The sequence below is a fragment of the Anneissia japonica genome, unplaced genomic scaffold, assembly GCF_011630105.1.
Source record: "Anneissia japonica isolate Jap-2015-1 unplaced genomic scaffold, ASM1163010v1 scaffold310_len583560_cov164, whole genome shotgun sequence".
Lineage (NCBI taxonomy): Eukaryota > Metazoa > Echinodermata > Crinoidea > Comatulida > Comatulidae > Anneissia > Anneissia japonica.
The window spans coordinates 379,744-400,490 of record NW_022695742.1 but is presented as its reverse complement, the minus strand read 5'-3'; the positions used below and the strand labels follow the sequence as shown (position 1 = coordinate 400,490).

At 33.2% G+C, this 20,747-nt stretch overlaps 2 protein-coding genes across 2 annotated transcripts in view; both read left to right on the top strand.

Annotated features, from left to right (window-relative positions):
* LOC117101537 (sushi, von Willebrand factor type A, EGF and pentraxin domain-containing protein 1-like) overlaps window positions 1-11,905 on the top strand; it is a 28,057-nt gene extending 16,152 nt beyond the window's left edge. Inside the window, exons 6-7 of the mRNA XM_033241507.1 lie at window positions 10,939-11,187; window positions 11,898-11,905. Of these exons, the coding sequence (XP_033097398.1) occupies window positions 10,939-11,187; window positions 11,898-11,905 (257 nt within the window). The remainder of the gene's footprint in view (window positions 1-10,938; window positions 11,188-11,897) is intronic.
* A 493-nt stretch (window positions 11,906-12,398) lies between these two features.
* LOC117101552 (adhesion G protein-coupled receptor L4-like) overlaps window positions 12,399-20,747 on the top strand; it is a 54,419-nt gene continuing 46,070 nt past the window's right edge. Inside the window, exons 1-3 of the mRNA XM_033241531.1 lie at window positions 12,399-12,605; window positions 13,761-14,015; window positions 17,061-17,348. Of these exons, the coding sequence (XP_033097422.1) occupies window positions 12,512-12,605; window positions 13,761-14,015; window positions 17,061-17,348 (637 nt within the window). The 5' untranslated portion in view covers window positions 12,399-12,511. The remainder of the gene's footprint in view (window positions 12,606-13,760; window positions 14,016-17,060; window positions 17,349-20,747) is intronic.

Sequence of the window (20,747 nt, the reverse complement as noted above, 5' to 3'; positions counted from 1 at the left end):
TTTGGTGGAACAGCTTCCAGCGGTAATTATTGTTATTACTCCTTTATAAATGCAATGCAACACCTACATCATATATTTGATGTGACTTCAAAGTAAATAAACAAACAGAATACATACATTAAAGCATTAATAATAAATTATATATACATTAAGATCATAGCGGTTTTCGTTTCTTGTTTTTTTATTTTTTTATTTTTACTAATTCTGTAGCAATGAAATGTAACAGAAAAAAATGAATGATAGAAAAATATAATAGAACAACACAGACAAAACCAAATACCACCGCAAGGCCCGCCAGGACAGTATTCATAGGTGCTCGAATGATGTTGGCATCTAGTACTAGTCAATTTCTAATCGCAAGAAAAACAATAGTTTTCAACATGAAAGACGAATCATGCGTGGTAATTTTTTTTTTTTAGTAATGTGGTAACACATGAAAATGTCAGCCAATTTGAAGGTAGGAGTGAGTTGACTGGTGGGCAATCCTTAAGCAGTAATTTGTCTTTTAAGTAAAGTATTGTCAGAATCTGATCTTAGCCCTGTAGACCTTGAGCACTGTAGTGGCGGGACTGCGTGATCGACAGATAGTCAGAAACCAAGCATTGGATACACTTGTAGGCCATCATTATAGAACCTTGAAATGAACCTTCTTTTATGGGCAGCCAGTGCAGTGTGACAAATGTAGGCAAAAATGGCCCCGGTAAAAATGGCCCAGGAAAAAATGGCCCGGAAAAAATGGCCCCAGTTGTTACAATATACCCATCTTCACACACGCTCTTGGATATGTCACCTTCCCAAAGGTCAACTCACCTACAAGTGGAACCCGAGTGTTGGCAATAGAGACTGTGTAGTCAATCGTTAATGATAAGCAACCCATCAAACCACAAATCAAAACCATCAACGATGCCACCATCGAATTCAATGGTAAACGACATCAACTGCCAATTTCCAAAGAATCAAATGAATACAGTGATGTATTTGAAGGAATAGGTACTTTACCAAGGAAGCCTTATCATATCAACTTAAAACCAGACTACACACTAGTCCAGCATGCACCAAGGTCAGTACCAGTAAGCGTAAAAGCAGCATATGAAAAAGAGTTAAAGAAATTATGCGACGAGGGTGTGATTAAACCTGTGCATGAACATACTCAATGGATAAATATATTAACAGTTGTGAAGTAAAATGGAAACCTTAGACAATGTCTGGATCCAAAGGATTAAAATAAAGCAATCTAACGTAACAAATACTATAGTAAAACCATAGACGATATCATACCAGAACTATCGAATTCCACCCACTTTATTCTGTTGGAAGCAATCTGGCTATTGGATGGTAGAACTTGATGATAACTTGATTGCCATTTGGACTTCCTGTCTCAAGTGACATATTCCAAGAACGACTTGAGCGAGCCAAATGGCCGAGCGGTTAAGGCAGGGGCACCGTGATCATAGCCAACAATATTGGCACAGGTTCGCGGCCGGCTCGCTCCTATAGTTCTGGTGGTGGAACAAGTTTTCTCGGATAAGGACTATAAACCGTAGGCCCAGTGTACACAAGTGCTCACGTGCACTTTAAAGAACCCAGTACATCTTTCGAGATGAGTAGGGGGTTACCCCGGTGTACTGATTCATTCGGTCTCTGTCATGGACTGTTTTATGGTATTGGGCCCTCAGAGAGAACAGTAATTTGTTACTGAAGAGGAAACCCAGTATAAAAAAGAACAAATAAAAACTAGTGTTAAAAACTTGTTCCAGGATTACTGGAATAGCTGACGATATTATAGTCAGTGGAAAATCGGATTTACACCATGATGCCACAGTCCTTAGCTACTTGAGACCGCAAAGAGCCAACAACATTAAATTCAACAAGGACAAAGTGCAGTTCAAATCAAATAACTGCAAGTTTTTTGGACATATGTTGACTTATCCACATGGACTCAAAGTTGATCCTACTATAAAACAATGGCAATAACAGAAAGGGACAGTCCAAAAAACATAAAGGAACTCCAATCATTCCTTGTAATGGTTAATTACCTTAATAGATTCAGTTCAAAACTTTCAGAACTGACCCAACCACTACGAGAATTGTGCAAAAAAGATGTAATCTACAGTTGGCAACCGCAGCATTTGAAGACATCAAGCGAGAAATAACACAAATGCCTGTTCTTGCCTACTTTGATCAAAAGTCTGAACATACAATTGAGACAGATGCATCACTTAAAGGACTGGGAGCAGTACTATTACAGTCAGAACAACCTGTCATGGACATTTCTGGCAGTCTAACCAATGCAGAGCTTAACTACTCTAACATCGAGAGAGAACTACTAGCCGACGTATTTGCACTTGAGCGTTTACACCAGTGTATATGGATACACAGTACAAGTAGAAACCGACCACAAACCACTTGAGTCGATTTGGAAAAAGCGTATTACTCAAGCAAGCCCAAGACTACAAAGGCTATTAATAAGGTTAGCCAAATATGACATTGACATAAAATACCTATTGGAATTACAGAAATGAAATCGCAGTAGAGGATATATTCCATACAATGTACCTGCTATAATACGTTATAAATGTACAGATGGTAATTTCGACAACAACTTTCGATGTTCATAAATGAAATTGCACCGCATTCCATTCCTATTTCAGCAGAGCCCCACCACTGTAATAATTGGCTGACTTGAATGCTATTCAATCTTAGAAAAATTAATTTTACTTTGTCATAAATGTTTTTATGTTCGTTAAGAATTGAACTAAGATTTAGTATTTATGTATTTTTACTTACATTATTTTTTGCTTCAAATATTACTTTTAATGAGGATATTAAGATCTTTATTCTAAAGATACTAAAACAATAACAATGCATACCCACTTTCCTGCCCTGGAACCATGCCTTTGTTTGGGCGTTCCCACCCTTTTGTTTTGTTTTCGTGAACAATGGCTTTTGTTTTAGCCTTTCACTAGCAGTCTTCTCATTGGTCAGTTTATCCATCCAATCACCATCCAGCTTGTGTTTTAGCCTTTCACCCATTGGTCAGTTTATCACTATCCAGCCTCTCTACCCAAACATATAAGTATTTCCCTGTTTGGAGTGTCTGCAGATATTATTCTCCTGAAGACGATTGAAGCACTTCAATCGAAATGTCGAGACTTTCTCAACTACAGCAGTTCTTTTCAGAACTACTTACGTGGTGTACCGCAAACTTCAACATATATATTATTTCTTCGCCATGCAAACCTTTAAGCAAAACAATGCATACCCCATCAAATGTAAACAGGCACACTAAATTGCTGTATTACTACTAATTATACCCAACATTGTTGCTATTCTTATATTTTATCTCTCAGAATCACTTATAATGTACCAAGTTAATATATAATGCATGTATATGTACATGAGTGGTGTATTGTATCTAGGGTCTATGCTGCATTCAATCTAAATTAACATCACCATGACTTGTATTGTATGCAACAGATCTGTACAAACTAACCATACACAATCCCTAAATAGATGACTTATATGTAAACGTTATGCACATATCCAATGTACTTTTGTCTACTCTGAGTGGTATTGTGTACCATGTAAAGCTTCCTTATTTGCATTTAACCATATTCTAGGAATTTTTACATGAAATTAATTATAACTTTAAAAATCAATCTGTCAATTTTGATAAATTAAATCAGCTGAGTATTAACCCTTTTGATTTAGACTACAATATCCCATCCAATTGTAGGTACCACCTTAGTGATAGTTTTTATGACTTGATGCAACACATTGACACAAATTTTAGTTTTATTCACATTAATGCTCGCAGTCTTACTAAAAATTTTACAGAAATATTTGATTATCTCCAGACTCTAAATCATAACTTTACCATCTTATGCTTCACTGAAACTTGGTTTATTGCCTATACTCCCTATACATTGTATAATATTCCAGGTTACAAACTCATTCATTATGATAGGCCAAACAAGAAAGGTGGTGGTATTGCACTTTATATAGCAGATAGTATCAATTATAAGTGTAGACCTAATCTCAGTAATATTATTAATGATGTTTGTGAAACCCTCTGTATTGAAATTGAGCAAAACCAATAAATATCATTTTATCAGTTATTTATAGACTACCAGAAAAGTGTGTTAAATCATTTCATAAATGTATCTCTTTATTGTTGGAAGAGATCAACAAAGAAAAAAAGGCTTTTTATACATGTGGGGATATCAATATTGATCTCTTAAAAGCCGACTCTCACAAACTAACATCTGATTATCTTAGTACTTTATTTTCATCAAATTTGCTTCCCATTATAGATAGACCCACTCGCATAACTAAAACCTCTGCCTCTTTAATTGATCATATATATTGTAACTCACCTGTTGATAAATTTAAATCTGGTATTCTCTACTGTACTCTGACATAACTGATGATTTACCGATATTTTGTATTTCTTGCAAAGATAAACCGTTTATATCAAGTAGATCTAAATATACATATAGCAGAATAATCAACGACATTACTATTTATTCTTTATCATCTGAACTTATGGTTACTGACTGGTCTGAAATTCTTAATGCTTCAAACAATACTGATGGAATGTATTAGTTATTTTATACAAAATTTATGAATATTTATAATAAGCATGTAAAACTCCGCAAGAAAAAAACTAATATTTGCAAACAAAATAAACCATGGTTATTAACCAATGGGATTATTCATTCTATTAATATTAGAAATCGATTATATAAAAAGTATATGAAATCTGGTAAAGAGATCGATAAAAAAAGGTACACTAATTTTAGAAATAAAATAACTAACATAATCTGCTTATCTTCCAGAAATTACTTCAAAAAACAATTCGATATTCACAGAAATAATATTAAGGCAACTTGGCAAACAATTAATTCCGTGCTAGGCAGAAATAATAAAATCTAAGTTTCCACATTACTTTATTAAAAATAATATGAAAATCACAGACCAGTCTAAAATTATTAATGAGTTTAGTAAATACTTTTCAGAAATTGGCCATAAACTTTCTCAATCAATTCATATGTCATACATTAATTATTCAGAATTTTTTAACTCACCTAATATTCATTCCTTATTTCTTACACCAGTGTCGGAGAAAGACATTATTGACATTACTGACTTATTCAAAACTAACAAAAGTCCAGGCGCCGATGATATTCATCCAGATGAAAAAATGTTTCTCCATTTATATGTAAACCATTGTGTCACATTTTCAACATTTCATTTCAGTCTGGTAAGTTTCCAAATTCTCTAAAATTATACCTATTTTAAAAAATAACGATCCCCACCAATTCACCAATTATAGACCTATAGCACTTCTCCATTGTTTTTCAAAAATTCTTGAAAAATTAATTTATAACAGATTATTAGCATTTCTTTCTAAGTATCAAATTTTACACACAAATCAATTCAGGAAAGCACATGGTACAGATCTTGCGGTGCTCCACATGTATGAAAAATTAACGTCTACTAGCAAAAAAACATCACACAATCGGTATTTTCTTGGATTTATCTAAGGCTTTTGACACCATAGGTCATGATATTTTACTCTCAAAATTATCTAATTATGGTGTCAGACTTTCCATTACAACTAATAAGAGATTATCTTTCAGATAGACAACAATTTACCTCTATTAATTCATTTGATTCTAACTTAGAATAGCCTGTGGAGTACCATAGGGTTCTATTTTAGGTCCTCTGCTTTTTTTAATTTATGTTAATGATCTCCCAAATGTCTCAAAATTACTACATTTTATTTTGTTTGCAGATGATACCAATATATTCTATTCCAATGAAAATAAACATACCCTTATAACCACAATTAATAACGAACTTAAGAATGTATCTTTATGGTTCAAACTCAATAAATTATCTCTTAATATATCCAAAACTATATTTCAATCATAGCAGGGGGTTGTTATTTAGAAGGAGTCACAACACATTTATCTATTTATCTACAGCCAATGAGCGAAGCGCAGTGTACCGAATCTTCAAAGAGAACTGTGACTAACTGCCTGTTTTTTGTCAATAGGGTACTTTTCCGACGATCTTGCGCCCTCAGTTGTTAAAATTTTGTCTTTGTAGAGAAAATAATTTCGTGACAAACGACCAGTAGAGCATGCGCAGAGTTTTTTTATTCAATTTTCGCTGTTCAATAAATTTGCATCTCAAAAGAGTTTTACGAAGAATAATTTACAAAAAACCGCATAAAAATTCGCCTTTTCGTTTAAAAGTTACGACTATTTGAAGTGGAGCTATATGTGTTTGTTCGTACACCGTCATTTGTAATTTTCATAGGTTTTTGATAAGTTTTAAAGCTTATATTTTATATTTTCCGCACGTATCTCCATTTTATAACTAGGACAAATAGTTTATGCAACTCGTTAACTATCATTTTCTTTATGTCTCATTTTCTTACAGTTTCGTACAGAAACGTAATTTGAGTTCAAACTGAACATGTTTTCATAGCAGGGAAATGATATAGGGGCATATTTGTTTATCGGTTTGACGTAGCGTGTAGTTGGTAACTGACACTCTCTATAGTTGCCATGCTTTTTCGTCACACACAAGCATAAGAAGGTTTACTGCGCATGCTCATATTCGGTAATTGAACCTCGTCGTTATCTACCTCTCTGCTTTCTTATCTTGTCGGAAAAGTAGACTGATCAAAAGAGAGGATTTTGTTGTGACTCCTTCTAATAACAACTCCCTGATCATAGTAAGAAATGCAACAAAGAATTGCCATATGATATTCTTATTGATGGTCATTATTTTTCCAGTGCAAAATTTCTGGGAGTCATAATTGACTATGAACTCAGTTGGAAATGTCATATTGCCAATTTCACAAAAATAGTTTCTAGAAACGTTGGATTTTTATCTAAATTAAAATACACGCTTCCCTCCAATATCTTATTTTCGTTATATAATACACTTATTTTACCTTATATTAACTTATTAAATTAAAGTTAATAGCTATTAACAACAATTGATTTGCATATATAACATCCAATCATAAACCAGTACACTAGTAAGAAAACCATTCTCGATTCTGGACTTGAATCTTGTTATGTCTATATCTATCTTTATACAATGTAGTTTCTTAGATGAAGGGTTGTGCATCCAGATGTGCTTGTGTCCTATCACCACACAGACTTTTTCAATCACTGTGTACCCCTCATATGAAGATGGATTGGTATTCTCTGACACATAGCATATAGCCTGACTTGCACTAATACATGGGTATTATGATTTGGATTTTGATAGTTGTTATTGCACTTAATGACTTCCTCGTTTCTTCACGCTCCCATCTCAATTTGTTTACAAAAGCTGAAATTTAAAGAAGATTCTGCTTTAATCGAATTATTCCGATGTGGAACCAAATTCCTCATCCTATAAGTTAAAAACTCTACCAATTAGGATATTTGATCACATTACTATAGATTGTAGCAATGTTATTGTATTGTTTAGTACAGGGACTTACGTAGCAAAATAGGCTCGAGTTTGCAATTCATGTTAATTTATGGCAACAATGTTTTTCCGACCCAGAATTTTATACTGAAAAAGAAAAACGTTGGTGCCAATTTTTTCGAGAAGGTTAACTGGCCACCATCTTGGAAAACAAGATGGCGGATGCATCTGGTCAAACATAGTATTATTGTATGTGGTAACATTGGAAAGGAAATCTGCACTGAATATTTTTTCCCATTACACTAATATGAAGGAATGCATAGAAACGCAGATATTCGCCATTAAACACATCATTGTCTGCTGCCCTCTATTGGTGAAAATTTAATTTTATTGTTGTTTCTAGGAAGTTGACTGGTTTTCTTGGTTCTAATACAGATATTTTGTAGAGTCTTACTGTATGTTTGTAACTAATTTGATACATTGATAAACAAATTTCATTTGTATTCATGGGTATTTTTTTTTATTAAACAATGTAAATCCATATTATTTGTCATTGCAGTGGCAGTTTCCTATCAATATTATTTGTTTAAGTGCATGTTAATACAGCTGCAATATCCTGGTATTTTCCAGTCTCGGCAAAAACAAAATCGTTAAGCAAGCCGCTTGATTATCAGAGTAATCTTAAATACCATATTTATTGGAATATATACCCAGGGACTTTCATTGTTAAGAAAGGTTTTGAGGGGACGTTTATTTTAGGGAGGCGTTTATTATTATTATTTTTTTCTTTTGGTGTGAATTTGATGCGTATATACTCAAAATACTGTATATGCCCTTAAATTTCAGTACAACACATAATTACTATCAAAATGAATGGAAAAAATGTAATTCTACTGGAGTGAAAATCAATAGAATGTGTTGACAATGATGTTGCTTTGTTTACTGTCATTTGGTTGGGTGGGAGTTGATTATTTGAGGAAAAAATTAAGGCGTTTATTCCAAATGAGGCTCTAGAGGAGATGTTTATTCAGATAAATATGATAACAGATTTATCTATGGTTAAAACTTTTTATGTAGAAGTTTTGAAAAATGAGAATATCTCACACCAGAAACCATCTCGGTGCTTGTGAATCCAGATTTTGGGGGTTACAACCAAAAAGGTGACAATTTCTTGATATTGACCATAGGTCTAAATAATAATTGTAGATTATGGATATACCTACAGTGATAACAGGCACATTTTATTTTAATTTTTATAATTAAAGTTCTCTGCTCTATCTATTTCTGTCTAATTTTTGGAACTAAACAAAATCAAAGGATGATGAATTAACAGCCTTCATGCTTGGTACGACAGGCACAATTTCGCTGGAACAGTATTGTTTGGCAAACCTAGCTGAAACAACTCTTCGTATCAAGAAAAAAAAAATTTGCCTACAAAAAGCGGGCACCTATAGTAATACATAGGTTCCAAGTTGGAAGAAGTTATTTCTGGGAGATTTGCGGTGATGGGTCGAAGGGGCAGGGAGGGACTTTCATTGATTGAGGTTGTGAACCACATCAGCCCCACCATGGATGGAGCTGAAGAAAATATTTATGATTGTGACACATTTAGATGGCCAGAAATGGCCCTCTCAGACAAATTTGAATATAATTTTCATTTCTACCCTATTTTTTTTATATTCAGGAGGCCCGGCCGGCTTTCCTCCTCCCTGTACTGTACTACTGATCTTAATACATTTCTTTATATTTTGCTACACATAGTGATGCCCACTGGCACTGACTGCCTTAGAACATTAATAATAAAGCAGTGAAAACATGCAAAATTATAAATTTTCAGAGATTCTTGCTTGTTTGCAGGAGTGCGGGAGACCGTTTTGATTTCCCGGAGACTTCTTGACTTGTTAGTTCTGGAAGACTTGGGACCCCAACAGTGTCAATGTTTCTGTCGGGGTAACTTGCAATTGATAATACTTTCTTGTTGCTTAAAACCACCTAGTATAGAGGAAACTGAGATGTGCTGGACACTAGGGTTTTTATAAAATAGTATTAGATCACTCCATTTGTATTATCATCTGAGGTCAATCAAATTGTTAGAAATTAGTATAATACTAATTTCTAACAATTTGATATTAGGCCTACTATAGCTCTCAAAATTAGGCAGTCATGATTCAGCTCACTTATTTTTTTTCTTTACTGTCAATTATGTAATAATATTATTTTAGCCTAGACTCAGAATGATGATGTTGGACAGGGAATTATTTACCCACTTTTAATTTTTTATGAGAAGTGCCTAATATTATGTGAATCCATTATCTATAATCTGACATTATTATAATTTGATGCAATTTGTTTCGTAATTCTCACAGGTAAACAAAGTGTTAAAAAAACCCAACAATCGGAGAATTTCAGAATAACCCTTAAAGCATTTCTGCTTGTTTCCGAAATAGTCCCATTGAAATAAGAAATAATGCTAAAATGACAAAATACAAAAAAAAAAAAAGGCCTTATCCATAGCTCTGAGTATCAAAAACATTTCATGTCACCTTAGTTTTTCTGCCAAATGATTTTGTTTAACCCTAAACTCAGAAGTACCAGGATGGTCTCCGGCGGGGATAGTTTCACCTATTAAAACTTGGATTGTAGATAACAGGCTATATTATGATTAACACTTTTTTTTTTTTTAATGAAAATCGCTCCCAATCAAGCAATTTAATTTTATGTTCCTTTTGTTTATGCTAAATGATTCTGTTTTTGGCCCCCGGAAATTATAGAAGTCTCAGAAATACCAGCATGTTGTCTGAAGGGTAATAGTTTCATCCTGTAGTAAGAATATGTAATTATTGTATTAATATTATGTAATTGTGGCTGTTGGGTGTTGATGTGCACTTAAAAAAATATATCAGGAAACTCTCAATCTCAATACTATAAAGGTTATAGGCAACAAAAATTATGATTTTCAATTTTTTTTATGAAAAAAATAATAAGCATGAATAAAAATGTTTTTGTTATCAGTGTATCGGTCCAGTTACAAACAAGAATCTACAAATTATTGGTATTAGAACTGAGAAATCAGGTAAATTTGTACAAAGAACTACAAAAATGAAATTTTCACCAATAGAGGGCAGCAAACAATGACATGTTTAATGGCGAATATCTCCGTTACTATTCATTTTTCTTAAATTAGTGTAATGGGAAAAAATATTTAGTGCATTATTCCTTTCCAATGATACCAAATAATGATATGTTTGACTAGATGTGTCCACCATCTTTTTTTCCAAGATGGCGGCCACTTAACCTTCTCGAAAAAATTGGCACCAACATTTTCCTTGTTCAGTATAAAATTCTGAGTCGGAAAAGCGTTTTTGCCATAAATTAACATGAATTGCGAACAAAAATATATAAGCCCCTCCACTAGTTGTTTATCAGGGCTTGTTGTTAGGCTAAAATAAAATGTTTCTAAGATGATATTTTCAGTTTAATTTACCAATTTTTTTTTCAAAGATCAAGAGAACCCTGAGATTGTAGTTTGTCCAATGAATATAACAGTTAACACAACAAATGGGGAACCAGTTGCTATCAACGTCACATGGACGGAGCCAACAGCTACTAATAACTCTGGAGAGACACCAAAGTCTGACTACACCTCTGGTGACAATATGTTTGTGATTGGTGGTACAACAGTGCAGTACAATGTATCAGATTCAAGTGGTAACTTCAAAGATAGCTGTAGCTTTACTGTCACTGTTGAAGGTACTCTAATTAGGATATTATTATATGATAATACGATAACACTTTATAACATTAAAAATACATAATAAAAATCAATATAAAATCTCATATACATTCAAAAAACAACGAAACCTAACAACAAGGGACAGGAACAGTAAAAGTAAAAAAAAAGAAACAAAAAAGACATGTTTAGCAATTGGGACTGAAAACAAACAGATACTGTTAGATTATTTCAGTCTCGATGTAGAATTTACTGCAGGATCAAGATTTAATATGATCCAGTAAGGGTACCTATCCTGTTATGTTGATATATTGCTGCCATTATAGTGTTAAAAAAAGAATAAAAAATTGAATGAATAAGCAAATAATTAGATTTTTATGCAAATACAAATATGAATAGTATTGTCCATGAAAGTGAGAGGATTACATTAAGACTGAGAACTTCAACGAGGATACAGTAAATATAGGAAGTCAAAAGTTTAAAAAAGAAACAAATGTACGATATCATATAAAAAAACTGGATTTAATCATTTCCTTCACAAGCCGTTGTTAATGTCATGAAGAAATAAACTCACTTGCCATGGACTTTTAAAGTTAATAGCTATTAACAACAATTGATTTGCATATATAACATCCAATCATGAACCAGTACAGTAGTTCTTAATAAGAAAACCATTCTCGATTCTGGACTTGAATCTTGTTATGTCTATATCTATCTTTATACAATGTAGTTTCTTAGATGAAGGGTTATGCATCCAGACGTGCTTGCGTCCTATCACCACGCAGACTTTTTCAATCACTGTGTACCCCTCATATGAAGTTGGATTGGTATTCTCTGACATATAGCATATAGCCTGACTTGCACTAATACATTATTATTATGATTTGGATTTTGATAGTTGTTATTGAACTTAATGACTCCCTCGTTTCTTCACATTCCCGTCTCAATTTGTTCACAAAAACTGAAATTTAAAGAAGATTCTGCTTTAATCGAATTATTCCAATGTGGAACCAAATTCCTCATCCTATAAGTTCAAAACTTTACAATTACGATATTTGATCACATTACTATAGATTGTAGCAATGTTATTGTATTGTTGTTTATCAGTGCTTGTTGTTAGGCTAAAATAAAATGTCTCTAAGATGATATTTTCATTTTAATTTACCAATTTTTTTTTTCAAAGATCAAGAGAACCCTGAGATTGTAGATTGTCCAATGAATATAACAGTTAACACAACAAATGGGGAACCAGTTGCTATCAACGTCACATGGACGGAGCCAACAGCTACTGATAACTCTGGAGAGACACCAGAACCAGAGTCTGAATACACCTCTGGTGACAATATGTTTGTGATTGGTGGTACAACAGTGCAGTACAATGTATCAGATTCAAGTGGTAACTTCAATGATCGCTGTAGCTTTACTGTCACTGTTGAAGGTACTCTAATTAGGATATTATTATATGATAATACGATAACACTTTATAACATTAAAAATACATAATAAAAATCAATATAAAATCTCATATACATTAAAAAAACAACGAAACCTAACAACAAGGGACAGGAACAGTAAAAGTAAAGAAAAGAAACAAAAAAGACATGTTTAGCAATTGGGACTGAAAACAAACAGATACCGTTAGATTATTTCAGTCTCAATGTAGAATTTACTGCAGGATCAAGATTTAATATGATCCAGTAAGGGTACCTATCCTGTTATGTTGATATATTGCTGCCATTATAGTGTTAAAAAAAGAATACAAAATTGAATGAATACGCAAATAATTAGATTTTTATACAAATATGAATAGTATTGTCCATGAAAGTGAGAGGATTACATTAAGACTGAGAACTTCAACGAGGATACAGTAAATATAGGAAGTCAAAAGTTTAAAAAAGAAACAAATGTACGATATCATGTAAAAAACTGGATTTAATCATTTCCTTCACAAGCCGTTGTTAATGTCATGAAGAAATAAACTCACTTGCCATGGACTTTTAAAGTTAATAGCTATTAACAACAATTGATTTGCATATATAACATCCAATCATGAACCAGTACACTAGTTCTTAATAAGAAAACCATTCTCAATTCTGGACTTGAATCTTGTTATGTCTATATATATCTTTATACAGTGTAGTTTCTTAGATGAAGGGTTGTGCATCCAGATGTGCTTGTGTCCTATCACCACGCAGACTTTTTCAATCACTGTGTACCCCTCATATGAAGTTGGATTGGTATTCTCTGACATATAGCATATAGCCTGACTTGCACTAATACATTATTATTATGATTTGGATTTTGATAGTTGTTATTGAACTTAATGACTCCCTCGTTTCTTCACGTTCCCGTCTCAACTTGTTCACAAAAACTGAAATTTAAAGAAGATTCTGCTTTAATCGAATTATTCCAATGTGGAACCAAATTCCTAATCCTATAAGTTCAAAACTCTACAATTAGGATATTTGATCACATTACTATAGATTGTAGCAATGTTATTGTATTGTTGTTTATCAGGGCTTGTTGTTAGTCTAAAATAAAATGTTTCTAAGATGATATTTTCATTTTAATTTACCAATTTTTTTTTTCAAAGATCAAGAGAACCCTGAGATTGTAGATTGTCCAATGAATATAACAGTTAACACAACAAATGGGGAACCAGTTGCTATCAATGTCACATGGACGGAGCCAACAGCTACTGATAACTCTGGAGAGACACCAGAACCAGAGTCTGACTACACCTCTGGTGACAATATGTTTGTGATTGGTGGTACAACAGTGCAGTACAATGTATCAGATTCAAGTGGTAACTTCAATGATCGCTGTAGCTTTACTGTCACTGTTGAAGGTACTCTAATTAGGATATTATTATATGATAATACGATAACACTTTATAACATTAAAAATACATAATAAAAATCAATATACAGTAAAATCTCAACAACAACAACAAAACTGAAAACAATTAGGTACTGTTAGATTATTTCAGTCTCAATGTAGAATTTACTGCAGGATCTAACAAGTCAGGCAAGTCAGGCTATATGCTATATGTCAGAGGATCAAGATTTAATATGATCCAGTAAGTGTACCTATCCTGTTATGTTGATATATTGCTGCCATTATAGTGTTAAAAAAGAATACAAAATTGAATGAATACGCAAATAATTAGATTTTTATGCAAATACAAATGTGAATAGTATTGTCCATGAAAAGTGAGAGGATTACTATAAGACTGAGAACTTCAACGAGGATACAGTAAATATAGGAAGTCTTGCACACACACACACACACACAAAGGAGAATTTTAATAGTTTTTTTTTTTTATATGTCCTTTCTGAATCTTAAAAAATTGTTAATGACCAACGATCAAATACAAACAAAAAAAGAATCAAAATTTCAATATAAATTTTAGAACAAAAGCACATTATTCGCACCTATTTGTTTCTTAATTATGGTAAATAATTTTGAAAGTGTTGACTTTGAAATCTCATTTAAAATATAAAGTAAATCAATTTTGGTAGATTTTCAAATTATTTTTTTTGATGCCTACATAATCAGAAAAAATGATGAAACCTATTTCAGTTATTTTTGGGGTTATTTTTTTTTAAAGATTGATGTGTTCTCTAAATCGCAGAAGGTGTACCCTTAATGAGAAATAGAAATGTTTCTCCATATTGGGGATGCCTGATGCATTAAGGCTATTATTATTAACGATAGCTGCAAAACCGACTGAGTCTTCATCTATTAATAAGTCAGTAAATAAATACTGTCTTATACTCGGAAATTGAGAAATAAATTTGTTGGAACAAAAATTGGATAGGTGGAGGTAATGAATTTTCTATATAATGCCTCGATGAATATTAGACTGAGGCCGCCGCAAGGTGTAAGAGTTTTTAACAAAACATTTAAAAGATGAATTATGATAATAATGATGATGAAAATGAAAACGGTAGTAACTGTAATAATAATAATACTAATAATGATAATAATAATGTTTTGGTGACTTTTAATGTTTCAATGGTCGTAGTTTGATATCTCTTTTACATTGTAATTATTATAGTTTATTATATTTGATCATTGTTTTAATTTTTTGCTGTCAATTGTATTTTAATGCGAGAACTGAATTTCCTACTTAGAGCAATAAATGTATCTTATCTTATCTTATCTTTACAATCAATCATAATAATGTTATATTTATATAGCGCACAGTGCGGAACAATATCAGGGTGGACCCACTTTACGCGTAAATAGTATATTCGAGTGGATGATGCGAATTAAAATGTTGATGTTAATTGGTGTGAGTGAGCTTCCTAAATACAGATGTAGTACTGTAACTGTTCCGTCGAGTGTTATGAACATGTATAAGAATACTTTGTTGTCGTCTATGAGTGGTGAATTTGGTGTTCTTAGTAGCATCGATTGTTTAAATATGTGCTTAGTGTTTGTGAAGTACCTTTGGGAATGATAGCCAATACATCATAGACATACTGTTTCCAGAAGGCTTGATTTTATGTGGTGTTATATTTATTACATGTTGCTCTAATCATTCTAGGTACAGGTTGGCCATTATATGGTTGAATGGGCTGCCCATCGCCATACATTCAATTTGTTTGTACATTTTGGCATCGAATGAGAAGTACATGTAGGTTGTGGTTACTACAAATTCTAGAGTTCAATGATGTTCTACATTTAGTTTAGTTCTCTCTTTCAAGGTAGCATCAGCTGTAAGACGGCCTTTCACTACTATTAAAGCCTCGGTGACAAAAGTCTTGGTTTATGATACCACATCAAATGAAACGAAAGTTTCATTTGATGTGGTGTCATCATTGATATGTACAGTAGAGTAGTTTCAAAATATTGGCTAGATGGCATGCAACATTATAGCAAATTGTATTTTTGTTGTCGACAGTGGGCCTAAGAGGCTAATGTAATGTAGTATTAAGGTTAAATAATATTAACTTATATAACTATTGGAATTTGTATATCATCGATACCCCTTCATCTGTTAAATGTCATAAATTGACTTGACAGCTTGAATAGTCTACCTGAATATACAGATAATCTATCATACAATTTGGTCATTTATAACTTCACCTTAGTGAATTGGCCTTTCACACACTATGAATCTATGATTGAAAGTTTTTTAAGCTTAAGTCATGAAGTTTGTAATATATCCTAATTAGCAACTTTTTAGTAAACAAGCTATTAAATCATAGAGAAGAATTTCTCTATGGTCCAATCAGAAACTCTAAAAGTATGGGTGACTTAATCTAGACACGCCCCCCCCCCCCAGTACCTTGAGTATAATATAGGCAAACACGCCACATCACTGACACAGAGAATATCAGAGAGAGAGAGAGAATAGTAGAAGTAGATTAAGAGCTGACTCCACTCTAAAGGTTCTTTTAACATCTGAGAAACCCGGAGTTATAGTCAATTGTAAATATGTACAGTAGAGTAGTTAATGCTAAATAAAAGCTTTGCAGTGTACAAAAAGGAACTGTGTTATCTACTCATTAAAAGTCATCAACTGACCAACTACAATGATATTTCATGCTGGAAGCTCACAATATTTCACTAATTTGGTTTGTGCATTTTAGGCAAGCAATTAAGCCTGGGAACTGCTCAGTTGTAGGAAACATAAATTCTTTTTCACTTGCAGTTATTTTTCCTTCTTTTAAGAACCTTTTAGGGTTTGCGTTTGTAATCATCGGTGTTAACAAAATATCAGTGTTTTACAACCTGTATTCAATTCAATTAATCTTTTCCTTTTTTACCATGATTAAATATAATATTTTTAAAAATAACAAAAATACAGTAACCAAACTCTGCAGTAGACACACATGAATGTTGGATCCATTGTAGTATAAAATAATTTATCGTTTTGTTTCAGATAATGAGCCTCCGGTTATAACTTGTCCTACAAATATTACTTCAAACAACTTCATCGCTGAATCTAATGGTGTAATATATGTGAACACAGATGAAGGAAGTCCAAATTCTACTGTCACATGGGATCAGCCTGTCACAAGTGACAATAGTAATGAAAATGTGACGGTATCGTCACCATACCAATCAGGTGATATGATACCAGTCGGAAACTCTCCTATTGAGATTGTCTTTACGGCAACTGATTCTTATGGTAATGCTTATACGTGTGTATTTCCTATCCAAGTCCGAGGTAAGGCTCCTTATCTAGAATTTGGTATTACATTTTGTAATTAATTGGTGATCCGCTAACACTAGCGGATCACCTCTAGTTATTGTCAGGATCATCATCATCTTCATCTTTTTTTTATTCTTTCTTTCTCCCCTTTTCTGTTCGCACGATATCTCAAAAACTACCACGAGTTACGCAAAATCGCTGTCAGCGAACATTTGGCTTGGTCTGGAATAGTCATGGTAATCTTTTCAACGCGCTCAGTCATGCGTGACGTCATCTACGCACAATTTTGCGTTTTTACATTATCGATAATATCAGCCTAACCAATTGCCATTTCGAAATCGTATTAAGTGAGCATTAACTTCGGGTTAATGTTGAATGTACTATACCCTAATTTGACGCGTGCGCTTCACTACGCGTGCGTCAAAATTTCAAAATGCTCAAAATTTTTTGACTAAATTAGAGCACGTTTCAGGCCATTTTGAGCATTTCAATTTTTTTTAAATTTTCCACTACGCGCGCGCATTTTTACGCACACAGCTCGTACGGAAGCTAGACACTATGTTTTTTTACATAGTTTGGGTTCCTGACATTGTTTTCACAAATTTGCATTCTTTTCGGTCATCTTTTGGCCAATAGCAATGCCGTACGTGCGCATCAAACATAGGTATCTTTGCGCGTATTAGTGCCGCTATACAGTGAAATTATGCTAAAATCAGAATTATTTTTAATCAGTTATAGCTCCTTAGGTTGAAAGGTGACCCCCAATTTTTATTACATATTCTGAAAGCACATAAGTTGTAAATATGATTTTATAGATCATAATGGCTGATCGGACATTGTGACGTCATCATATTGGCGTCTGAATCAAAGAAAGTGAATTATAGCTATGACGTCATTTTTGAAAATACGCATTTGAGCGTATCTCGCTTATCCTTGGTCGATCGTCTTTCAACTTTCAGTATGTTATAGCTGAGACAATTCTCTTTCATATATTTGACTTCTTTTTAGATTTTGATGACGTCATCATGGTCAAAAAATTGTTTTTTTCTGACCCCCTCATTTTTCTTTCTTTTAAACGTTGATGACCCCATATAATCTTAACCATTCGTCATTTCTGAATCATATTAGGTAAGCATAAGCTTCAGGTCAAGGTTAAATGTTTTGTACCTTAATTTTCCGTTCGCGCTTTTTAGCGTGCACGTACGCGCGCTTCAACATTTATATATGCATAAAACCATGAATATTTTTAATCAGTTATAGCTCCTTAGGATGAAAGGTGACCCCCAATTTTTATTACATAATCTGAAAGCACATGAGTTGTAGATACGATTTTTTACTTCATAATGGCTGATCGGACATTGTGACATCATCATGTTGCCATTTGAATTAAAAAACTGAATTTTTATTTATGATGCATTATGTTTATACTCGTTTAACGTATCTCGCTTATTCTTGATTGATTGTCTCCTACCTGTGAGTATGTTATAGCTAAATCAATTCTCTTGAAGACGTGTCTTTTTATTTTTCATTTTGATCACGTCAACATGGTCAAAAAGAATGAATTTTTGGAGCCCTTTCATCTCTCATTCTTAAAAGATGTAAAACAATACAACAGAGTGAGGGCGGCAAACTGTATTTCGACGCTATCAGACTAATATATATAGGTTATGTGAAGGGAAAGTTTGTGTGGCATTAGTTCCGTTCGCGCCTTTTAGCGTGCACGTACGCGTGCGTCATTTATATATGCATAAAACCATGAATATTTTTAATCAGTTATAGCTCCTTAGGATGAAAGGTGACCCCCTATTTTTATTACATAATCTGAAAGCACATGAGTTGTAGATACGATTTTTTACTTCATAATGGCTGATCGGACATTGTGACGTCATCATATTGCCATTTGAATTAAAAAACTGAATTTTTATTTTGATGCCATTATGTTTAGACTCGTTTGAACGTATCTCGCTTATTCTTGATTGATTGTCTCCCACCTGTGAGTATGTTATAGCTAAATCAATTCTCTTGAAGACGTGTCCATTTATTTTTCATTTTGATCACGTCAACATGGTCAAAAAGATCGAATTTTTGGAGCCCTTTTATCTCTCTCTCTTAAAAGATGTCAAACAATAGAACAGAGTGAGGGCGGCAGACTGTATTTCGACGCTATCAGACTAATATATATAGGTTACATGTATGTGAAGGGAAAGTTCGTGTGACATTACTAACTAACAGGCAGTTTTAAATACACTTGACAATGTTTAATTTCGTGTGCTATTACTGTACACGCACACATGGTGACTTGCATGTCTGTTAAAATTTGAAAATTCTCGATATTACTATTCAGATAGTTTAAAGAACGTTTTGGGTCATTTTTAGCATTTCAAAACTTTCCATAATTTACCCACCGTACGTTCATTTCCACGCACACAGCATATATTAAAGATGGAAATCACGTTTTGTTACATATCTTGTGTTCCTGACACATTATTCATCAGGAGTCATTCTTTGTGCTATTACCGTACTCACGGGCGTCAAGACGTACGTGTACACATGCGGAAATCNCTGTCTCTTATACACATCTAGATGTGTATAAAAACTAATTACAGCATATTTTAGCATATTATGACACTTTTCAATCAGCACCGCGTGATCTTAATGAGGGTCAAAGTGCGGCGGATCACCTAACTCGTCCTCAGTGACGAGTTCAAATCTAGTTATAATTAATGTATCATAGGCCTGTTATCACTATTCACAGTAATTAAAAAAAAACGTTAGAAAATGTTATCTATTCTGTTTAAAAAAAATAATCTTATAAATTATAAGTTTATTTTCTGTGATAATTTTATCCACATAGGCTGATTCATGTTTTCAATGTTAATATGGTTGATAAATAATGTCATGCTGCATTTTTGGCCGTTAACAGAACTGGTCCATGGCACCCAGCTTTTGGAAAAAACCTGGTTATAAATCCTGCTGGTTTGTTGAATAGCGATGGGTTCTTAAATTATTTATTGCCACTGAAGCCCATGAGATGAAGTGAGTGATTGTAATGGGTTTCTTGTTTACATTCCAATGGCTATATGTTGCTGGCCAGGACTCTCTTGTTAACTCGAAATTGACATTCTTAAAACCAATTAAAGTTAAGTTTATGGAGCTGCTAACAGCTTCCTCTGGACCATTTGACAGGTCACTCTCAACTATGAAACAGCTCACTATGGACCATTTCTGCTAACGGGGACTTTTGCCTCATGTATAAAACAATAATAATAATAATAATAGTAATAATAATAAACAATTTTTCAATAATACTTCAATAGGCCTGTTTAAGACAGTGTGATTAATGAGATATTTTTTTTATTAATTTATAGAAATATGTAATAGGTATATACCATTAATAATGATTCAGCATATTAA